The following is a 19,847-nucleotide window of genomic DNA, read 5'->3' as shown; positions in this document are numbered from 1 at the left end:
GATAGACAGTGATAGCACATGTATAGTGCTGGGATAGATATGAATAGTGCAGGGATAGATAGTAATAGTGCTGGGATAGATAGGAATAGTGCAAGGAGAAAGCAGGGAAAGACAGCCAGGACAGGCTGAAGTGTTCTGCAAGCTGGAAACAGTTGCTCTTTTTGTGTGTGAGGTGTAGTACTAGCAGAGTATGTGCCTGAGCTGTCCTCCTCCTCCTCCTCCTCCTCCCCTCTCCCCACCCCCCCTCTCCACATGAGCTAGTTGCTGAAGCCCATTGCATTGTGTAAGACGCGACCTGTTATGGCCACCACTACTTCCGGGTTCCAGCATTCTGGTCCAAACCCAGCAGTAGCAGCGGCAGCAGCAGCAGAGGCAGCATCACAGGCGCGGCGAGGCTGGCAGCGAGCGGCAGCGACCGGGGCTCCTGCGAGGCGGACTGAGACCCTGCTCTCCCCACTCACACACAGAGGCACTCACCCAGAGAGAGGCAGCGGGGACAGGAGGCTGCACAGTCGGGAGAGCTGGCTGCGGGCACAGGGAGCCTGAGCTTTCCCCGCATTTGGTCACTGCTGTACGGGGCTCCGGCCGGTGCACATCGCCCACTGGATCATCATTCATTCAGCACCTTGACAGGCTCACCTGTGATTGACAGCTGAAGTGGCAGAGAGCCATGAGACTTTCCCCAGCCCGCTTCCAGGGGCACTTCTAAACTTCATCTACAGAAGGGAAAAACAACAATATATCTATCTATATATATATCTCTCTTTACAGCCTTTCTCCTGGTCAGGGGAAGTGTCTGATGCTGAATTATCTGGCTGTTTCCATGAGCTCGGACAAGTTGAAGATTTGGTTGAAATATTCAAAACACTGGAAACTTTAAAGAAGGGGATTTAATTTCATCACTTTATATATTTTTTTCGTTTATATTTTAATATTTTTTATTTTTTTATCTTTTTTTTTTTTTTTTTTTTGGTGGAGTTGAGTCCTTGATCCCTCATCCACACTGGCCTTAAATAGGATATATTTGAAAGTGAAGTAGGAAGGAGTTAGGAAGGCCGATGGCTCAAAGGGTATGTACTGTGTACATGTATCATTGCTGCAAAACTTTGGAAATGCTGTGTGTCTGAAACGTGGCTTAGGCAGGGGCTATGAGAGAACATATTATTTATTTTGTATTTGAGATGAGATGCTGTTTTCACCTGTACATAAAATTGCATGGATCACTGTATACCCATATACATTAGCAAGTGTTCCTGCATAGTACATTGCAATGCATTGAGGCACTATATATATATATATATATATATATATATATATATATATATATCTACACACACACGCACACACACTAGCATGTAGTACTAAGTCTAGTATACACCAGAAGCACAACCTAATCTCAGGATACACTTGATAGTTATCAGACAATGAACTTTTTACAAGTCGACAAAAAGATTTGAGATCTAAACTCCAAACTGATCAAACCCCGTCTTTTCATAGAAGCTCGCTGCTGTATATGTGTGTATGTGTGTGTGTGTGTGTGTGTGTGTGTGTGTGTGTGTGTGTGTACACACACACACACACACACACACACACACACACACACACACACACACACACACACACATATAGTAATGTATGCCTCTGGCCACACTGTTTTGCTGATAGTAATACACTATTGCAATGTGTGTGCTACTGACAGCGAGCTTCCTCAAACAATCCGACTTTCCAAAGTGTTTGTGGATCCAGCCTGTGGTAATGTAAAGGCAGATCTAATCTCTCCTCGGATCTGTCATTTCAATGAAGTTGTGTTTCAAATACACAAGTAATCTTAATTGCTGCCACTTATTCTGAATATGTGCACATAATCAGTAGCGTTACAATAATTAAAAGTCATTAAACTTTGCATAATATGAGTACTGAAACATAATGAGCTATCTATATTAGAAAGCTGGCTTGTTGCTGACACTTAAGTTCCAACCAAGTGTCACTACAATATACAACTATTTACTGATTCACTGATAATTCATATCCCCTATTGGAATGTAATATAATTGTCACTACTAATCAGCCCTGTTGCTGATTTTGTGTCATCTCTTTCACCAAATGACAACCTGTAGTATTGTACAGGGCTACAGGGGGAGAAAAGGAAAACCACACATAGGAGACACATAATATAATAGTAGAGGTTACAGTGTAAACTTTAACTTTCTCTTATTGGGATACATTGTCCTATGTAGGATTGTGGTGTTTTCCTATAGTCCTCACTTACACGAAATGCAAAATGTTTCAGATTTTAAATAACTTTATAACACTCATACGTATGCAGCAGTGTGTGTATATAATTTATGTGTGTGTGTGTGTGTGTGTGTGTGTGTGTGTGTGTATTTACACATAAACACACACATATATACACACACATATACGTAGAGATTGGATAATTTAATTCCATATATAGAACACGCCTGAATGTAACATGGCAACTGCACATATTTGGTGTAATTAGCCTCATTAGGATATTTTGGAACATGGTTAGTGCATTAAGAAAGCCCCATTCTCACCCTGATTTCTCATCTGTCACATGTATAATATTGCAAGTGATTGTGATAATATTTCCCTTGGTTTCCATGTGCATAGTCTAGGAGCATAGCTAATGAAATAATATGCTAATCCTCCCAAGACTGGCCGGGGTTAGATGGAGGAGCTGGAACATCCAGAGCGCCCATTGTGGAGGAGATGGAGGCCCCAGTAATTGCCCTGCTGCTGCTGCTGCTGTCCATTGTCTGCTGGGTTGCTGATCCTATTTTTCTGTCTACTACACAGTACGACGACTTGCCCCATTACGGGGGGATGGATGGAGTAGGGATCCCCAGTGCCATGTATGGAGACCCTCATGCTGCTAGGTCCATGCAGCCCGTCCACCATCTGAATCATGGGCCACCGCTGCACTCCCACCAATACCCGCATACGGCCCACACCAACGCTATGCCACCCAGCATGGGCTCTTCAGTCAATGACGCTCTAAAGAGAGACAAAGATTCCATTTATGGGTAGGTACACCTGGCATCAACTTCCACAACACATGCTAAAGTGTTCCAATGACCCCCAAACTCCCACTAGTATGTATTCCCTGCCCTGGACTTGCATTTAGCTGCAAACACAATAAAAGTTTTAGCGATTCTTCAAAATTGCCGTTTTCTGTACAAAGTTTTTTTTTGTTTTGTTTTTTTAAAGTACATTCAACATAACTGTTGAAGGTAAATTTCCCTGGTAACTAAAAATAAACAAATACCCCTTAGCAACCAGATCTAGTGTAATTACGAGTTTACGTATTGTTTCAAAGATTTGTTGGAGATTCGAAGTATGATAGAGAAATAGTCCAGTGAAGTTCTAATCTGCTGCGATCACTATGGTGACAGCAGCCTGAGAGAGGCAAGCATTCTACATGTGTACAGATATGTGTGTGTATGTATATATATATATATATATATATATATATATATTTAGAAAGATAGATAGATAGATAGATAGATAGATAGATACATTTGTATTTGGTACACTTTATCTAAATAGTGCTTGTCGCTTAAATAGACATGGCTTTGTTGCGTTAGACTAGTTTTTTGTATTTTTTTTGGTATAGATGTTTTGAAATGACTTAAATAAATTAAAGCAACACGCTCTGGTTAATGTGAAAACACGTGTAATCTCACTAATTTGTCGGTTAGTACTCCCTAATCTTTTGTAGCCATGGAGTTTATTTAGACGCATATTTGCAGTGCTTGGTGGTAACATATCTTCAGCACGCTGCCCCCGAAAAGATTTTTGCACTCTTCCAAAACCATTTTGCACATACTTGAGAGATGGAGACAGAGGAGGTGGCAGTTTACACAAGGACTGAAATATATTACTTTACGCACTTTTAATTGCGTTATAAGGCTGTCCTTCTTATCCCTCTTGGGCTGAACAGCAAATTTAACCGCATTTAAATATTAAAGGCTTGTCCCATTCAGACAGTAGGGTGCTGTTACATTGTAGAAAGTGCTGTTACATTGTGATATAAAAATCAGTAGTTTAAAAAACTTTTTTTTTTTTTTTTTTTAAAGTCATGTCATACTCATATACAATAATACATGGCTGCCCTTCATGCAGAGGTGTAATAATAGAGGTATAATAATAACTGATTATTGGAAATGTTTCTAAATAATATCGCCGAGTCTTAATAAAAATAAAAAAAAGCTGTGTTTAGAAAATCTTCCACAGAATTTAAAAAATGATCCATTAATTTGGCCAGAGGTCTCACAAGTATATATAGCACATTAAGTTGTATTCTATTTTTTGTGTGGTGGGTTACAGTGTTAAAGGAAAACATGCAAGGGAGGATGACATTGGATGACTAGTGTACTAATATGTGTTAGCTGCAGACAGGCTGGCTGAGCCCTCCTATCCAGGGCCTGTGGTGTGCTGTGCCCTGGTGGGAGCATTATTGAGCTGGGGGGGGGGGGGAGGGGGGGGCATTTGATAATTTGGCAATAGTCTGTTTTGCAGACAGTGGCTTACAGAGCGATTTACTTTTTATTTCAATTTCATTTTTTTTTTTTTTTTGTGTTTGCTGTTTGTGATCGTTGTGTTTCTCTTGCAGACACCCCCTCTTCCCTCTGTTAGCACTGATTTTTGAGAAATGTGAACTAGCTACTTGTACCCCCCGGGAACCAGGGGTGGCTGGCGGTGATGTGTGCTCTTCTGAGTCTTTCAATGAGGACATTGCAGTATTCGCAAAACAGGTCAGCCGAAAAACGCGTAGACAAAGCCACACCGCACACACATACACTCAACAAAAGATCACATACACTAAAAAAAAAACACTTATTGCACTGACACGTTCTGTATTATTGATGCCCCAACCAAATAGAGGCACATAAGTTACATCTGCGATTATTATAAATGTCCCTTGTTAATCAGATGCTGGGCAGGGTGGGATTCAGTACCCCGGCAGATCTACATCAGGATTTAAGTGCTAACTATATCAGCTTAGTGACTGTACATAATATTATATAATGGACCAGGCGGTTTAATGAAGCGCGCTCTGTAACAACTTACATTTTGGCAACTGCGTATCCAAGTGACTTTGTTTCCCTATCTGGCTTCAGATCCGTGCAGAAAAACCCTTGTTCTCTTCTAACCCGGAGTTGGATAATTTGGTAAGTGACAAAAGTTCTTGTTATTTTTTGCAATATTTTATTTTTTATGTTTTTAAAGTCGTGTCCCCTCCCCTTTAGTCTTATAGGCTTGTTTATTTCGCACAGAGCTCTTAATTACCAGTAATACATTGTAACAATTTGGTCTAAGTAAATTACACACTGATCAGAGGAGCTCTCTGCGGCTCTTAGTAAATGAGATGGCCTTTTTTATGACACCCAGTAAGTGGATGCAGTAATCAGATTTTTTTGTGGTTTATTTAGGACTGTCAGAACCTTTAGAGTATTCCCTCTGCTATCACATCCCCCAGAGTTTTAGACAAACAGATTGAAAATACATCAAAAGACCCCCCACTACTTAGGAATATCAATGAAAAGGCGTACAAATAATAATACTGTATACTATAGCCATTTGCTGTCCTAGATTGAAGAGTGTCTGACACTGAAGAAGTTCTCATTCTAGACAATTTATTAAGGTGACTGAACACTTATAAAGAGGCCATGTTGTCGTTAACATATATATATATATATATATATATATATATTGAGCTGGGCAAATTGTAATTTTTTTCCCTTCGCATTATGACCTCTCCTTCCCCCCCCCCCCCCCCCCAATCAGACTCTTTTAGTATATTTGTTTCCCTGTGCACACAAGGACAACCAAACTGACAATGCCTATCTGTGTACCTCTTTTTATTTTTCAGATGATCCAAGCCATACAAGTATTAAGGTTTCATCTGTTGGAATTAGAAAAGGTAAAGCCGCAGAGTAACAAGCTATAGCTAATAGTAAATTTGCATAAATGTCTTTATTTCTAGTTCTCTGTAATTAGTGTCAAAACCAATCACGGAATCCATTTCTCTTCTCGGTTTAATTGCGTTTTCAGCTACTAAAAAACCAGGATCACAAACGGCCCGGCCTTGTGTTCATCTTAATAACACTCCTGGCATTGCTGTATTTGCTGTCGCAGTTCATAGTATTTATTCATATTTTCCATTTCCATCCAAAGTTTTTTTCGTTTTTTTTTAGCTGCTGAGATTTTGTAATAGATATAAAAATAAAATAAAGACAAAATTGAGGAAGGGGGGGGGGGGGGGGGTGTTAAATTCAGGACAGTTATTGTTCTGTGGGCTTTTTACAGAGACAAAGCCAGGCTGGTTTATCTGCTAGCTCTTGCTCTTTGGGACTTTTTTTTTTTTTTTTTTGAATGCTGAAGGGAAAAGAAGGGTGATAATGTGATTTTACTGGCTGTTTTGCATCCGAGCAATAAAGGGTTTTGCAGTTTGATGCCAGCTATAAAAGTTGCAAGCAAGCTTGAAGACTTTTATTTTATTTTATTTTATTTATTCCGTTTCTGTTTGGATTTAAATATTTAAAAAAAAACTATTTTATGTCTTGTGAATGCAATGCTTTTCCACGCTCTCCTGTTTGCATAACCGTGCCTGTTTAGCTCTGCAGCCTATAGTGCTTGTATTATAATTGTTAGGATTCTGTAATAAATGTGCCCTTGAGTATACAGCTTTCATGTCAGCACATCCATGCAGTGCTTTACCAATGGGTTATATTCCTTCTCTAATGGCCTTAAGCAGACCCTAAGAGCCCCTTCTGATGATATAACTAGATGAAATTAAATAGTTTACTTTAAATGTCACCCATGCAGGTCATCTCTGTCGTGGTCACAGCCCCGGGAGCAGATGAATTTTGCACGGGTGTTGGATTTGTTGTAGCTTGTGAATCATCTTGTCAGTGTCAATTTTCTAGGATATCTCTATTTTAGCAGAAAGAAAGTTACTCCTTAATTCCGGATGCGTCGGGAAAAGGGTCTCAGGGGGGTGATTGCTACGTATTCCCCTTGTTTGGGAGCACAGGGCACCTGCTTGGAGAGCCTGGTGGCTCTTGTCAATTTGATTCGTCTATTCATGATTACACTTTCATCTCAATGCACTTATAATTATATTTATAGATATTTAATTAGTATTCTTTCTCAACCCCCATGGTGCAGGTACACGAACTGTGTGACAATTTCTGCCATCGGTATATTAGTTGTTTGAAAGGAAAAATGCCTATAGATCTGGTGATAGAAGACAGGGATGGTGGCTCCAAGTCAGACAGTGAGGACATGACCAGATCAGCAAACCTAACAGATCAGGTAAGCAGACCCCCCCCCCCCCCCCTGCCTTTATCTCTCATCCATCCCATTGGTATGCACACCGTTGGCTGGGTACTTTCTATTATTTGCATATGATTAAGCTCCTTTTAGATACATTTCCATCGAAATGAAATTTTTTGAATAATGTGCCTATTATTGCTTCATTAAGCCCTGCTCCTGGATCCGACCTGGCAAGGTGAGCTTGTAAAAAGCCTCTGCCAGCCAATATGTCCTGCTTTTTGTGTGGCATTTCTCTTTTATGCCTGGTTTTCAGTTATTGTATAAGGAATCTGCACTTACATTGGAGGGCTTACGTCAACGTTGCGCAGATCGTTACAGGGAGTTACGTCAACGTTGCGCAGTGGGTTAAATCGCGTTCCCTGTGAGTATCGCTGTGCTGGGGGATATGTGGAATATCCACGCTAGGTGGTCTGGTAAATAACATGGGGAAGGACTGAAAAGAAGCACAGGCCGGGCTATTTCTTGCTGTCTGTACGGTTCATTAGCCTGTCTTGTCAGTTTCCCTTGGCCGAGCGCATTCAGAGCTCAGTGCACATTGCTTTGTGCATCTTCTTTCCCTTGCCTCCCTAAATCACACATTCAGGAGAGGGAAGAGCTGAGGCTCTTACATATCTATTTCTAGGTTTTTTTTATATTATAATAATATATGTTATATGATGCGGAATCCGGAGGTTGTTTCCTCCAGTGCACGGGCGTAGATCCGCAGTGCTGCGCTTGGAGAGGCGCATTAGTGTGGCGCAAACTCCAGGAGGAGGCGCAAGGGGGTGTGACATGCTGGTATTTTATGATCATTATCGGGTGCACAAGAAGTGTACAGGAGCAAAGTGTCAGCAATTAAACGGCAACTTGGTATAGGTGTGGAAGAGTGTCTTGTGTGAAGAAGGTTTAGAAGTTTGCGGCTTAATTCTATTGTCAATACACCACAGACTTAAGAAGTGGAAAACTCAGTGCATGGGTATGCATGCATAGACTACAGGTGCCATCTTTGGGCAGTGTGGTTTGTAGATATTTACAAAGCACAATTTTATACCTACCTATTGTTTATACGACAATCATTTTCTAATTATATAAATATATCATATATAAAGAAAATGTATGTTCTGTTTTCCTATCTATCTATCTATCTATCTATCTATCTATCTATCTATCTATCTATCTATCTATCTATCTAGCTATCTATTGCAATACATACATACATACATATACAGTATATACGCAGAATGTGCTGACATAAACATTAAAGTTGGAATTCCCCCATATCCTTCCCTTACCCCTGAATTGTTTAGCTCTGTGTATTGCCCTGAGTTTAAAGGGGCTTCAGGCAATCAGTGGTGTTTGGCTGTGTGGTGTGCTATGGATGCATTGTACTGGAAACAGTGGCAATCCCAGCAGTGTAAAGGTTAATTAGGCTGTAGCAGGAGAAACATGATGTGTTAAGAAGTATGGAAGTCTGACCTTTATGCTTTGGAAGGGTTAAATGTAATTTATTTATTTTTAACCTGTAACATCAATCATGGCCTGTGTTGTGGCTTAAGATATACATATATTGTTGAATTTTAATAGAAATACTTTAGATTTTTTTAGATTGTATTATTTTTTTAAATATAAGTCCTATTTTGCAAATGAATTGTATATGCGTATGAGTTCATTAACAAATCTGTCTGGTTCTCTGTGACTATTTCTCTCTGTCTCATTACATATTTTATATTATGCATATTAATTGAATACTTATCTACATTCTGGCACCAATAAAATCAACACTTTATTTGGTACTGGGTTTTTTCGGTTTTTAATCTGATACTGTTACGGTCATAGTATAAATATTGGTTTTATTAGTCTATAGTAGACAGTATTTAAAGTATATAATCAGTGCAACTCCTGGGAATTCCATGCTGCCTGCACAAGGCACAGCCAAACACAACAACTTCCTAAACCCTCATCCCTTACCAGAGGCAATGTAAACCCCATAACACTACAACATTAGCTACAAATACATATAAAAATGCATACAGTTGTTGAATTGCAATGTGATCAGATGTTTTTTCATAGATCTTAAAGCTTTGCTATCGTGGTAAAGAATATTTGGAATATTACAGAATTAATTGTAGCCTAAAAATACTTTACGCTCAGAAAATGGTAAATGTGTGTTTATTATACTTTTTGTTTTTACAAATAATTCACTAAACACAATACCTCTACTATTTGTTGGCTAGGAGTATATATATATATATATATATATATATATATATATATTCATTTGTGCCTTTTACTGACACCAGGTGTTTTTTTTAGTGTTGTTTCTTTGATACGCTTAAGTCTTGTTCATTCCCTACAAATGTCTTGAAGTTATATGTTCTAGTGATCTGGCGTTGTTCACATCACGTTTCACTATACAACTTTGTATCCTAGGGAACCTACAGCGAAATACAGACCATAGCTGCTGAACAAAAATTGCAATCCAACAAGTCTAGCTAGAAGTTGGGTTGCTAAAAGATCTGTAGTGCATAGTATATATACAGCTATTTGAGCAAATTACCAGAATAGCTCAGGGGCACAAATGAAATCAACACTTTAATTGCCTCCAAAATGAAGATTTATACCCCATTTTACCAAGAAATCATTATTTTCTTGAGAAAGTGACGTACAAAGCAAGATAATAACATATTTTAAACAACAATTAGCAAGCTCATCTGATTAGGATAAGTTAGAAGTTTTAAAAATAAAACAGATATTTTTAGGAAGCCCGAAATGAATTTGAAACTTTAAATGGTATATAACTTTTTGCGGTAAAACAAATCCTAAACCATAATGAAGTTTATTTCACCTTGCAGCATTTCATCTCATGCCTTAAGCATGTGAACATTGCATGTAATTCACTCCTTGCATGTAATCACTTTCTTAATGTATACCTTTGTAATGTTTTTTTTTTGCCAATATATACCAATAGCCACAAAAGTTGAACCTCATTATGTAAAGTTAATTTTAAATGAGGAAGCTGCAGTGAAAGTGAAATATATGGTATTTTTAACTAGTGAGCTTTTAATACTGTGCGTGCTTTGCTATGCTGTTTTATATGTTGTGCATTATACCTTTAATTAACAAATGAATACCATTTATTTTCGATGCACAATCCCATTTAGAATGACAGTTAATAACATTTAGGAGCTAGTTCATTCACCTCATTGCAAAGAGATATTAACCCAAATCATCAAAAGTTTTATCAATTCTGTTTTTTAGTGTAGAAGTCAGGACCCTTTGAAGGGAAACTGAACAAGACACCCAGAATACAAGCCCCACCCCTGAAAATGTTTGCTGTAGACTTTAAAAATTATGAAACTTTGCATTTTTCCTATGAATGCGGCTGAGCCAGTTCCAACTGTTCTGTTGTCTACTTGCTGACAAATGCAGATACCCTTCAGGTGTTATGTGATCTGGAGCTGCTAGTTGCCTGTTTAACTTGTTTTGTAGCACTAGAGTCTGTTCTTCATCTTGTCATGTAATCTAATGCAAGTGTTTCCTGTCCAGCAACTGACCTCTTCATGTGGCTCCGCCTCTGCATATCCCCAGAGGAGTGCCTTACATATACAGCCATGTTTGAGTAGCCGGATATAGAATAGGTGTTTCTTATTATTGCTTTTTATTTTTTATTTTATGTAATTTTGAATCAACTCTGTTGACTGTTGTACCTGGTTGTCATAGCTTTCTGCAATGTTTGGGTGACAAAGCTACGGTCACTTTAATGTTTGTCCTAACTAGGCTTAGCCAGCAGCTGATTGATTTACTCTAGGTGACCTTGTTATGTGTATTGTTGTTGGAGGTTAGTGTCAATTAATGCCTAGGATCTATTTCTAGCACCAATCTGCAAAACGTCGCAAAATATTTCATGTTGAAATGGGCTCTATTTTGGGCCTATATTTTTTTTCTTTAAAAGAATGCCAGCACTCCCAACTAAAGTATGTATTTAAACCTGTAAACAGAACATAATTAATTAACATCAACATGATAGGAAATTTGTTATCAGTGCCTCCAAGCTTTATTTATTTATTTGGGATTTGATGTATGGTTATGATATAGTAGAGGCATAATACGTCGGGCTGTTGCATAATTGCCAGCTGTACATAATGTCCAGTGACATTCCCAGATTTTAAATATTTGACCCTGGAAATTCTAGTTCCTGGAAAAGTGTCCCAGCGAGTAACTGGTCGTATTCTGTGTATTTATTCTATTCTCATCATCAGTTCTTAACTCTAAACTTTATAAATTAATATTCATTGGAGATGAGTAATTATAATTTAAGTAAACAAACGCCTAGTTTAGTAAATATCGAAGAGTATCATTGTACGCAAAGGTCTGCGGCACATCTTGATTAGATACAGATAGAGACTTTATAGAGGGAGAGAGAGAGAGAGAGACTGACATGCATACATTATCTGAACTTTACAAAGAAAGCAACTTTTGCAATGTCTTAAAATGCTGCAAAATCTGCTGTGCTTTGTTGTGTGTGTGTTTTTAATTTCTCTGCAATGATTGGTTCTACTCACCTATCATCCATGTGTCACAGAACAGGTTAAAGACAGGCTGTGCCGAGTCACTAGGGCCATGTGTAGCACATTAAAGATCAAAATATGAATGCACTAGTTCAAACCTATCTTTGTCAAATTAGTGAACGCTCAAAATGTAAAACTCCCATCTTTAGCCTTTAGAAACCAATGAAGAGCAATTAACTTACCTTTGACCAGTGACACACCTGGGCATAAATAGGGCACTCTTATATTCTGACCCATTCTCTCAACTTTCAGAAAATGTAGCAAATTCCAGCGGGCACAGGTTTCCTAATGGTTTCTAGCTAAATTGTAGAGATGTGCCGGTCCGGATTTACTTGGTTCTTAACGCAAAACTACTGCAAATTCGGATTTTTCAGAAAGTTTCTTGTTGGCTATCAAAAATACATGATAGCCGGATAGCCAGTAAGATGCTATTTTTGAGATCTAAGTAAATACGAACCTTCACATCTCTACTAGATAGTAGTTCATATATTGTATTTCATAAGTTACAGGTGAGCAATACGCATTGGACATTTTAGATATTGTTATTAAAGTGATACACTGTAGTCTGGTAACAATAATAGACAAGTAACCTTGTATTATTTTATCAAGATATGTCTAAGGAGGTGACAATTCAGTCTTGTGTGACAAACCACAATGCACACTTGCTGGCTCCTTATAGAGATGTTTTTTTTTCTCATCTGTTAATATATCATTCTTGCCATGACTGAATCAGCCACTCTGTTTCATTTTCAGTGCATTGATATATGCGTTATGTAATAATAGCAGTGTACGTTGCACTTTGTAATTGTACAGTAAGAATAACAGAACACCCTAACACTAATCATCTAAACAGCTATAGATGTAATGTACAAGTAAACATAGATTCATTCTAATTACAAAGTCCACTTGGAATTGGCAGAACAGTCTTTTTGGGCCCACTGGCCATTATATGGAACTTTTAGCGGCCTCTTAAAAAAGTAGTGTACTTTTGTTATCAGATGCTGCCAGTGACTGTAGTTTTTGCTTTTTGTTGTTATAATATATACTATAACAGTCTATAATGCTTATCTTTTTATAAACAGTAAAAAAGTTATGTCTGCCTGAATCGTGAATGTTGCAATCAATTCTGGGCCACAATTTAAGTACGCCATTGCTAATTAATATTGCTAATTATAAAGGGAGACATTTACTGAGCAGTGATAAGAGCAGAGAAGTGAGCCAGTGGAGAAGTTGCTCCATCAACCAATCAGCAGCTCTGTATAATTTTATAGTATGCAAATCATAGATGTTACTTCAGTGCTGGTTGGTTGCCATGGGCAACTTCTCCACTGGCTCACTTCTCCACTCTTATCACTGCTTAGTAAATGTCCCCTTAAATCTGAAAACGTGAAGAGCAGCTAGCCAATTTGTTTTTTTTTAGTTATGCAAAATGCTATCTTCACGTATGTGCCGTTGCAATAGTTACCTTGAAAGATTTCAAGTTGTTAATGTGTTTTCCTGCCTAATAAAGACATATTAGCAAATACCGACATGCTTTTTTTTTTTTTTTTTTTTTTAAGCAATATTTCACAGTCAAACTGACTTATCTAAAAAAGCAATGTGTTCACAGAGTCTTAAAATTGTCATTAATATACCAGCTTGTGTTTAGAGGGGCACATTTTCCCCTCAATGGAAAAACAAGAAGCTAGCTAGCGCTAACAGATGGCAGTAAAAGATAGATGTAAAAATAGCATTATAGCAAATATATAAGAATCAAATCTTAAATTCAAAGCACATAGACAATCCACACACATTTTCTAGCCTAAAATTTATTTGTTAACCTATTATTAAAGCCATATTATTATAACATCGATGTTTATCAATTAAAACAGTAATAAGTATAGTAAACAGAATGTAGTACTTCATTAGTTACAAAAGTGACATTTATTGGTGTTGCACCAAGTGAATTACAAGTAGATCATTATGTAGTATGTTTCCCATCCATGTCTTATACTGTTTCCCCATTTAATATTAAAAGGAAATATATTTCACAAACGTGATTATCCATAAGGTTTGTGCAAACGAACTTATAATTATCAAATTCATAGCAAGTCTAAATACAGAAACAGCTCTAGAAAAAAAAACCATAGGCACTCGGCCAAATTCCTGTAGGGCCTAGGTAGGGAATGATCAAAAAATGAACATGCAATGAGACTTCCCGTAAAAATGACTATTATTCAATATTATTTGACTCTAATGTCAAGGAAACGGTAGAGAGACAGAAAGCTGATAATAGATCTCAGTTATGTCTATCTACCATGTATTCTTAAATATTTGCTAATAGCTATTATTTTTACTATTAATATTGTAAATCACAGAACATTAATTGCGTTACCATAGTGAGAAATTACCATTACTGTGTAGTTTAAACTATATATATATATATATATATGTGTAGATATATATAGATAGTATAAATCTGATTAATAAGTGCATCTTTTAAATAATTTACTCTGTCTAAAAATAAGTAAATTTGGTCACGTTGCTAGGCTAACATCAGGTCTTGTGTAGAAAGAGATAAAGCAACAATGGGGGTCATTCCGAGTTGATCGCTCGCTAGCCGTTTTTAGCAGCCGTGCAAACGCATTGTCGCCGCCCAGTGGAGGAATATATTTTTGCTTTGCAGAAGTGCGAACGCTTGTGCAGCAGAGCGCCTGCAAAATCTTTTTGTGCAAAATAAGACCAGCCCTGTAGTTACTCTTTGCGGGCGTTGATTCTAATGACGGAGGGACGGCTTTTGACGTCACACACCCACCCAGCGAACGTTCAGCCACGCCAGCGTATTTTCTGCCACACCTGCGTTTTACCAAACACTTCCTGAAAATGGTCAGTTGCCACCCAGAAACGCCCACTTCATGTCAATCTCCTTGCGATCAGCTGTGCGTTTGGAATCGTTGCTAGAACCAGTGCAGAACCACAAAGGACTTTGTACCAGTACAACGCGCGTGCGCATTGCGGTTCATACGCAGGTACAGATTAGCCATTTTTTTTCACTGACCGCTACGCAGCGAACAACGGCAGCTAGCGATCAACTCAGAATAACCCCCAATATACCATAAAGTTGTAAAGTGCAACGGAGTTTGCTGCGCTATATAACAAACTGGTAATAAATAAATAAATAAATAAATAAGTAGCTATCACCACTGTCCAAACTATGCCCAGAATGTAGACTGACTGAGGGAGTCTCACATAATTTGGTCTTATCTTTGGAGCTGGCTAGGTTGTCTTGCAAAAGTATTTTTCTTTCTTTCTTTCTTTCTTTCTTTCTTTCTTTCTTTCTTTCTTTCTTTCTTTCTTTCTTTCTTTCTTTCTTTCTTTCATAGGCGGACAAGTCTGACATTATTATTATTATTATTATTATTATTATTATTACTATTCGTTATTTTTATGCAGTGGCAGCGCCTTAGTAGGTACATAAACAGAAACAAAAACAACAGAAACAGTATGAACAAGACAAGAAAAAGTGACTTACAGTACAGAACATTGCAGGACATGGACATACTGTAGTTTATAAACATTGCTGCGTCAACAGTAAAACTAACTAAATATCCAGCAGGACGGCAGAATCCAAAGATTTGGTGCTGTTGTAGGCAGCAGAGAGTAGATGATGGTAAAAGTAAGGGAAGGAAAAGCACATGAGGGAAGAAGGCCCTGCTCGTGAGCGCTAACATTCTAACAAAATGTAAAAGAATACAAAACCAACTGTAATTGAAATTACACGCAGAATTCAATGGTAGGTAAAAAATTGCACTATTCAGTTGCTAACATATAAAATGTAATGAAAAAAATGTAATAAAACATAATAACATGCATGAAATAAGGAGTCCTACCGGAAGGATGGTGGGGGAACTGCAGGTCACAAAGTGGTACAGAGCAATCCGGACTTACCCTGCACAAGCTCCCAGATCTAATAGTCCTCCCTGGCAAAATCTCTACTGTCCCTGGAAGTGCTGGCACCAACGCATTTCGGAACTTGATGTTCCTTTTTCAAGGCATATATATGCATATATATTTTATGCATGTTATTATGGTTTTATAACATTTTTTTTTCATTACATTTTATATGTTAGCAACTGAATAGCACCATTTTTTACCTAGCATTGTATTCTGCCTGTGATGTTTTTTGGGGGTTTAGGGTTACCCCTCTTTTTGGTAAGCTGATATTCAGAGACGCTCCCAGGGGTGTCTGTCACCTATCTCATTGTATGTAATGGAAATTAAATAAAATATTTTCTTTGTCATGGGTTTAAAAAAGGATGGTTGATGGTAGCAATATCCTGTGAGCCAAAAATGTCCACCTACAGCATGTAAGGAAGTGTCCTGTTGTGTGGACAGTTGTTGCTTGGCTGGATGGAGAAGCTTTATACAGTACATTCAGAATACCCCTGCAACATGTGAGTGGACCATAGTTATGTGACCCTGGGGTATGAACTAGGGTCACCCATTTCAGAGGCAGTGACATTACCACTGAGCTACTCCTGGAACCCTCCAGGACAATAACATCAGTGCTTCTTGTGCTCAGTGAATAATCAGTGACAGGAAAGCTGTGAATATTATGCAACTTGTAGACAGAAGTGAATTTTACCTTGAAGTATTGCTAAAAGTAAATGAAAAAAAATCTGCATAAATGAGACATTATGTTGTTGTAAAGAACTAAGCATGCATAAAATCTATATTTTTAAATGCCTTGTATGTACAAGAAATAACATTAAAATAAAAAAATAACACTTGGTGATCTGGAGCCAAACTTTGATAAATTCCCCACCATGGTTTCTATGAAACAGGAATTCCTTAGGCATGACCTAATTCCTGAATGTCAATGCGTGTGTGTGTGTGTGTGTGTGTGTGTGTGTGTGTGTGTGTGTGTGTGTGTGTTTTCTTTTACTCTCTACTTAAGTTGTGGAGGAAAATGTAGTCCTACAAAAAAGTAATAGAAAGATAAACAAAACTAATATGTTATATATATATATATATATATATATATATAGTCAGGAAGAAAGACTGCGGCACTCAGGGTCTTGTTTTAGTATAGAGATGTATTAAAAATACATTACAAAGACCATCAACGTTTCGGGGTGTCTAGCCCCTTTGTCAAGATGTGAGAGAGTAAAAAAAGTGCTAAAGTGACTTACCTATAAAGGAAAGAAAACCCGCCAAACCGCCACACACACACACACACACACACACACGTATTTCTGTAATGGGTGCAATGTGTGCTGTGCAGGGGAAGCCCACTAGAGATGTGCACTTGAAATTTTTCGGGTTTTGTGTTTTGGTTTTGGGTTCGGTTCCGCGGCCGTGTTTTGGGTTCGACCGCGTTTTGGCAAAACCTCACCGAATTTTTTTTGTCGGATTCGGGTGTGTTTTGGATTCGGGTGTTTTTTTCAAAAAACCCTAAAAAACAGCTTAAATCATAGAATTTGGGGGTCATTTTGATCCCAAAGTATTATTAACCTCAAAAACCATAATTTCCACTCATTTTCAGTCTATTCTGAACACCTCACACCTCACAATATTATTTTTAGTCCTAAAATTTGCACCGAGGTCGCTGGATGAGTAAGCTAAGCGACCCTAGTGGCCGACACAAACACCTGGCCCATCAAGGAGTGGCACTGCAGTGTCACGCAGGATGGCCCTTCCAAAAAACACTCCCCAAACAGCACATGACGCAAAGAAAAATGAAAGAAAAAAGAGGTGCAAGATGGAATTGTCCTTGGGCCCTCCCACCCACCCTTATGTTGTATAAACAGGACATGCACACTTTAACCAACCCATCATTTCAGTGACAGGGTCTGCCACACGACTGTGACTGAAATGACGGGTTGGTTTGGACCCCCACCAAAAAAGAAGCAATTAATCTCTCCTTGCACAAACTGGCTCTACAGAGGCAAGATGTCCACCTCATCATCATCCTCCGATATATCACCGTGTACATCCCCCTCCTCACAGATTATCAATTCGTCCCCACTGGAATCCACCATCTCAGCTACCTGTGTACTTTGTGGAGGCAATTGCTGCTGGTCAATGTCTCCACGGAGGAATTGATTATAATTCATTTTAATGAACATCATCTTCTCCACATTTTCTGGAAGTAACCTCGTACGCCGATTGCTGACAAGGTGAGCGGCGGCACTAAACACTCTTTCGGAGTACACACTTGTGGGAGGGCAACTTAGGTAGAATAAAGCCAGTTTGTGCAAGGGCCTCCAAATTGCCTCTTTTTCCTGCCAGTATAAGTACGGACTGTCTGACGTGCCTACTTGGATGCGGTCACTCATATAATCCTCCACCATTCTTTCAATGGGGAGAGAATCATATGCAGTGCCAGTAGACGACATGTCCGTAATCGTTGGCAGGTCCTTCAGTCCGGACCAGATGTCAGCATCAGCAGTCGCTCCAGACTGCCCTGCATCACCGCCAGCGGGTGGGCTCGGAATTCTGAGCCTTTTCCTCGCACCCCCAGTTGCGGGAGAATGTGAAGGAGGAGATGTTGCCAGGTCGCGTTCCACTTGACTTGACAATTTTCTCACCAGCAGGTCTTTGAACCCCAGCAGACTTGTGTCTGCCGGAAAGAGAGATCCAAGGTAGGTTTTAAATCTAGGATCGAGCACGGTGGCCAAAATGTAGTGCTCTGATTTCAACAGATTGACCACCCGTGAATCCTTGTTAAGCGAATTAAGGGCTCCATCCACAAGTCCCACATGTCTAGCGGAATCGCTCTGTGTTAGCTCCTCCTTCGATGTCTCCAGCTTCTTCTGCAAAAGCCTGATGAGGGGAATGACCTGACTCAGGCTGGCAGTGTCTGAACTGACTTCACATGTGGCAAGTTCAAAGGGTAGCAGAACCTTGCACAACGTTGAAATCATTCTCCACTGCGCTTGAGACAGGTGCATTCCACCTCCTATATCGTGCTCAATTGTATAGGCTTGAATGGCCTTTTGCTGCTCCTCCAACCTCTGAAGCATATATAGGGTTGAATTCCACCTCGTTACCACTTCTTGCTTCAGATGATGGCAGGGCAGGTTCAGGCGTTTTTGGTGGTGCTCCAGTCTTCTGTACGTGGTGCCTGTACGCCGAAAGTGTCCCGCAATTCTTCTGGCCACCGACAGCATCTCTTGCATGCCCCTCTCGTTTTTTAAATAATTCTGCACCACCAAATTCAAGGTATGTGCAAAACATGGGACGTGCTGGAATTTGCCCATATTTAATGCACACACAATATTGCTGGCGTTGTCCGATGCCACAAATCCACAGGAGAGTCCAAATGGGGTAAGCCATTCCGCGATGATCTTCCTCAGTTGCCGTAAGAGGTTTTCAGCTGTGTGCGTATTCTGGAAACCGGTGATACAAAGCGTAGCCTGCCTAGGAAAGAGTTGGCGTTTGCGAGATGCTGCTACTGGTGCCGCCGCTGCTGTTCTTGCGGCGGGAGTCCATACATCTACCCAGTGGGCTGTCACAGTCATATAGTCCTGACCCTGCCCTGCTCCACTTGTCCACATGTCCGTGGTTAAGTGGACATTGGGTACAGCTGCATTTTTTAGGACACTGGTGACTCTTTTTCTGAGGTCTGTGTACATTTTCGGTATCGCCTGCCTAGAGAAATGGAACCTAGATGGTATTTGGTACCGGGGACACAGTACCTCCAACAAGTCTCTAGTTGGCTCTGCAGTAATGATGGATACCGGAACCACGTTTCTCACCACCCAGGATGCCAAGGCCTCAGTTATCCGCTTTGCAGCAGGATGACTGCTGTGATATTTCATCTTCCTCGCAAAGGACTGTTGGACAGTCAATTGCTTGGTGGAAGTAGTAAAAGTGGTCTTACGACTTCCCCTCTGGGATGACCATCGACTCCCAGCAGCAACAACAGCAGCGCCAGCAGCAGTAGGCGTTACACGC

At 39.4% G+C, this 19,847-nt stretch overlaps 1 protein-coding gene across 2 annotated transcripts in view; it reads left to right on the top strand.

The window, feature by feature from the left end:
- The first annotated feature begins 287 nt into the window (after positions 1–287).
- The window catches only part of MEIS1 (Meis homeobox 1), a 195,057-nt gene continuing 175,497 nt past the window's right edge, over positions 288–19,847 (top strand). Inside the window, exons 1-6 of one of the 2 annotated variants that reach the window (XM_063918412.1) lie at positions 288–1,070; positions 2,821–3,047; positions 4,637–4,778; positions 5,145–5,195; positions 5,897–5,947; positions 7,195–7,341. In XM_063918412.1, coding sequence (XP_063774482.1) covers positions 1,059–1,070; positions 2,821–3,047; positions 4,637–4,778; positions 5,145–5,195; positions 5,897–5,947; positions 7,195–7,341 — 630 coding nt within the window. In that variant the 5' untranslated portion in view covers positions 288–1,058. The remainder of the gene's footprint in view (positions 1,071–2,820; positions 3,048–4,636; positions 4,779–5,144; positions 5,196–5,896; positions 5,948–7,194; positions 7,342–19,847) is intronic. The other variant, XM_063918413.1, reaches the window with a different exon arrangement.

The sequence above is a fragment of the Pseudophryne corroboree genome, chromosome 4 (genome assembly GCF_028390025.1).
Source record: "Pseudophryne corroboree isolate aPseCor3 chromosome 4, aPseCor3.hap2, whole genome shotgun sequence".
In the NCBI taxonomy this organism is placed as follows: domain Eukaryota; kingdom Metazoa; phylum Chordata; class Amphibia; order Anura; family Myobatrachidae; genus Pseudophryne; species Pseudophryne corroboree.
The sequence above is the reverse complement of the archived record's forward strand: the minus strand, read 5'-3'. Positions and strand labels throughout refer to the sequence as shown.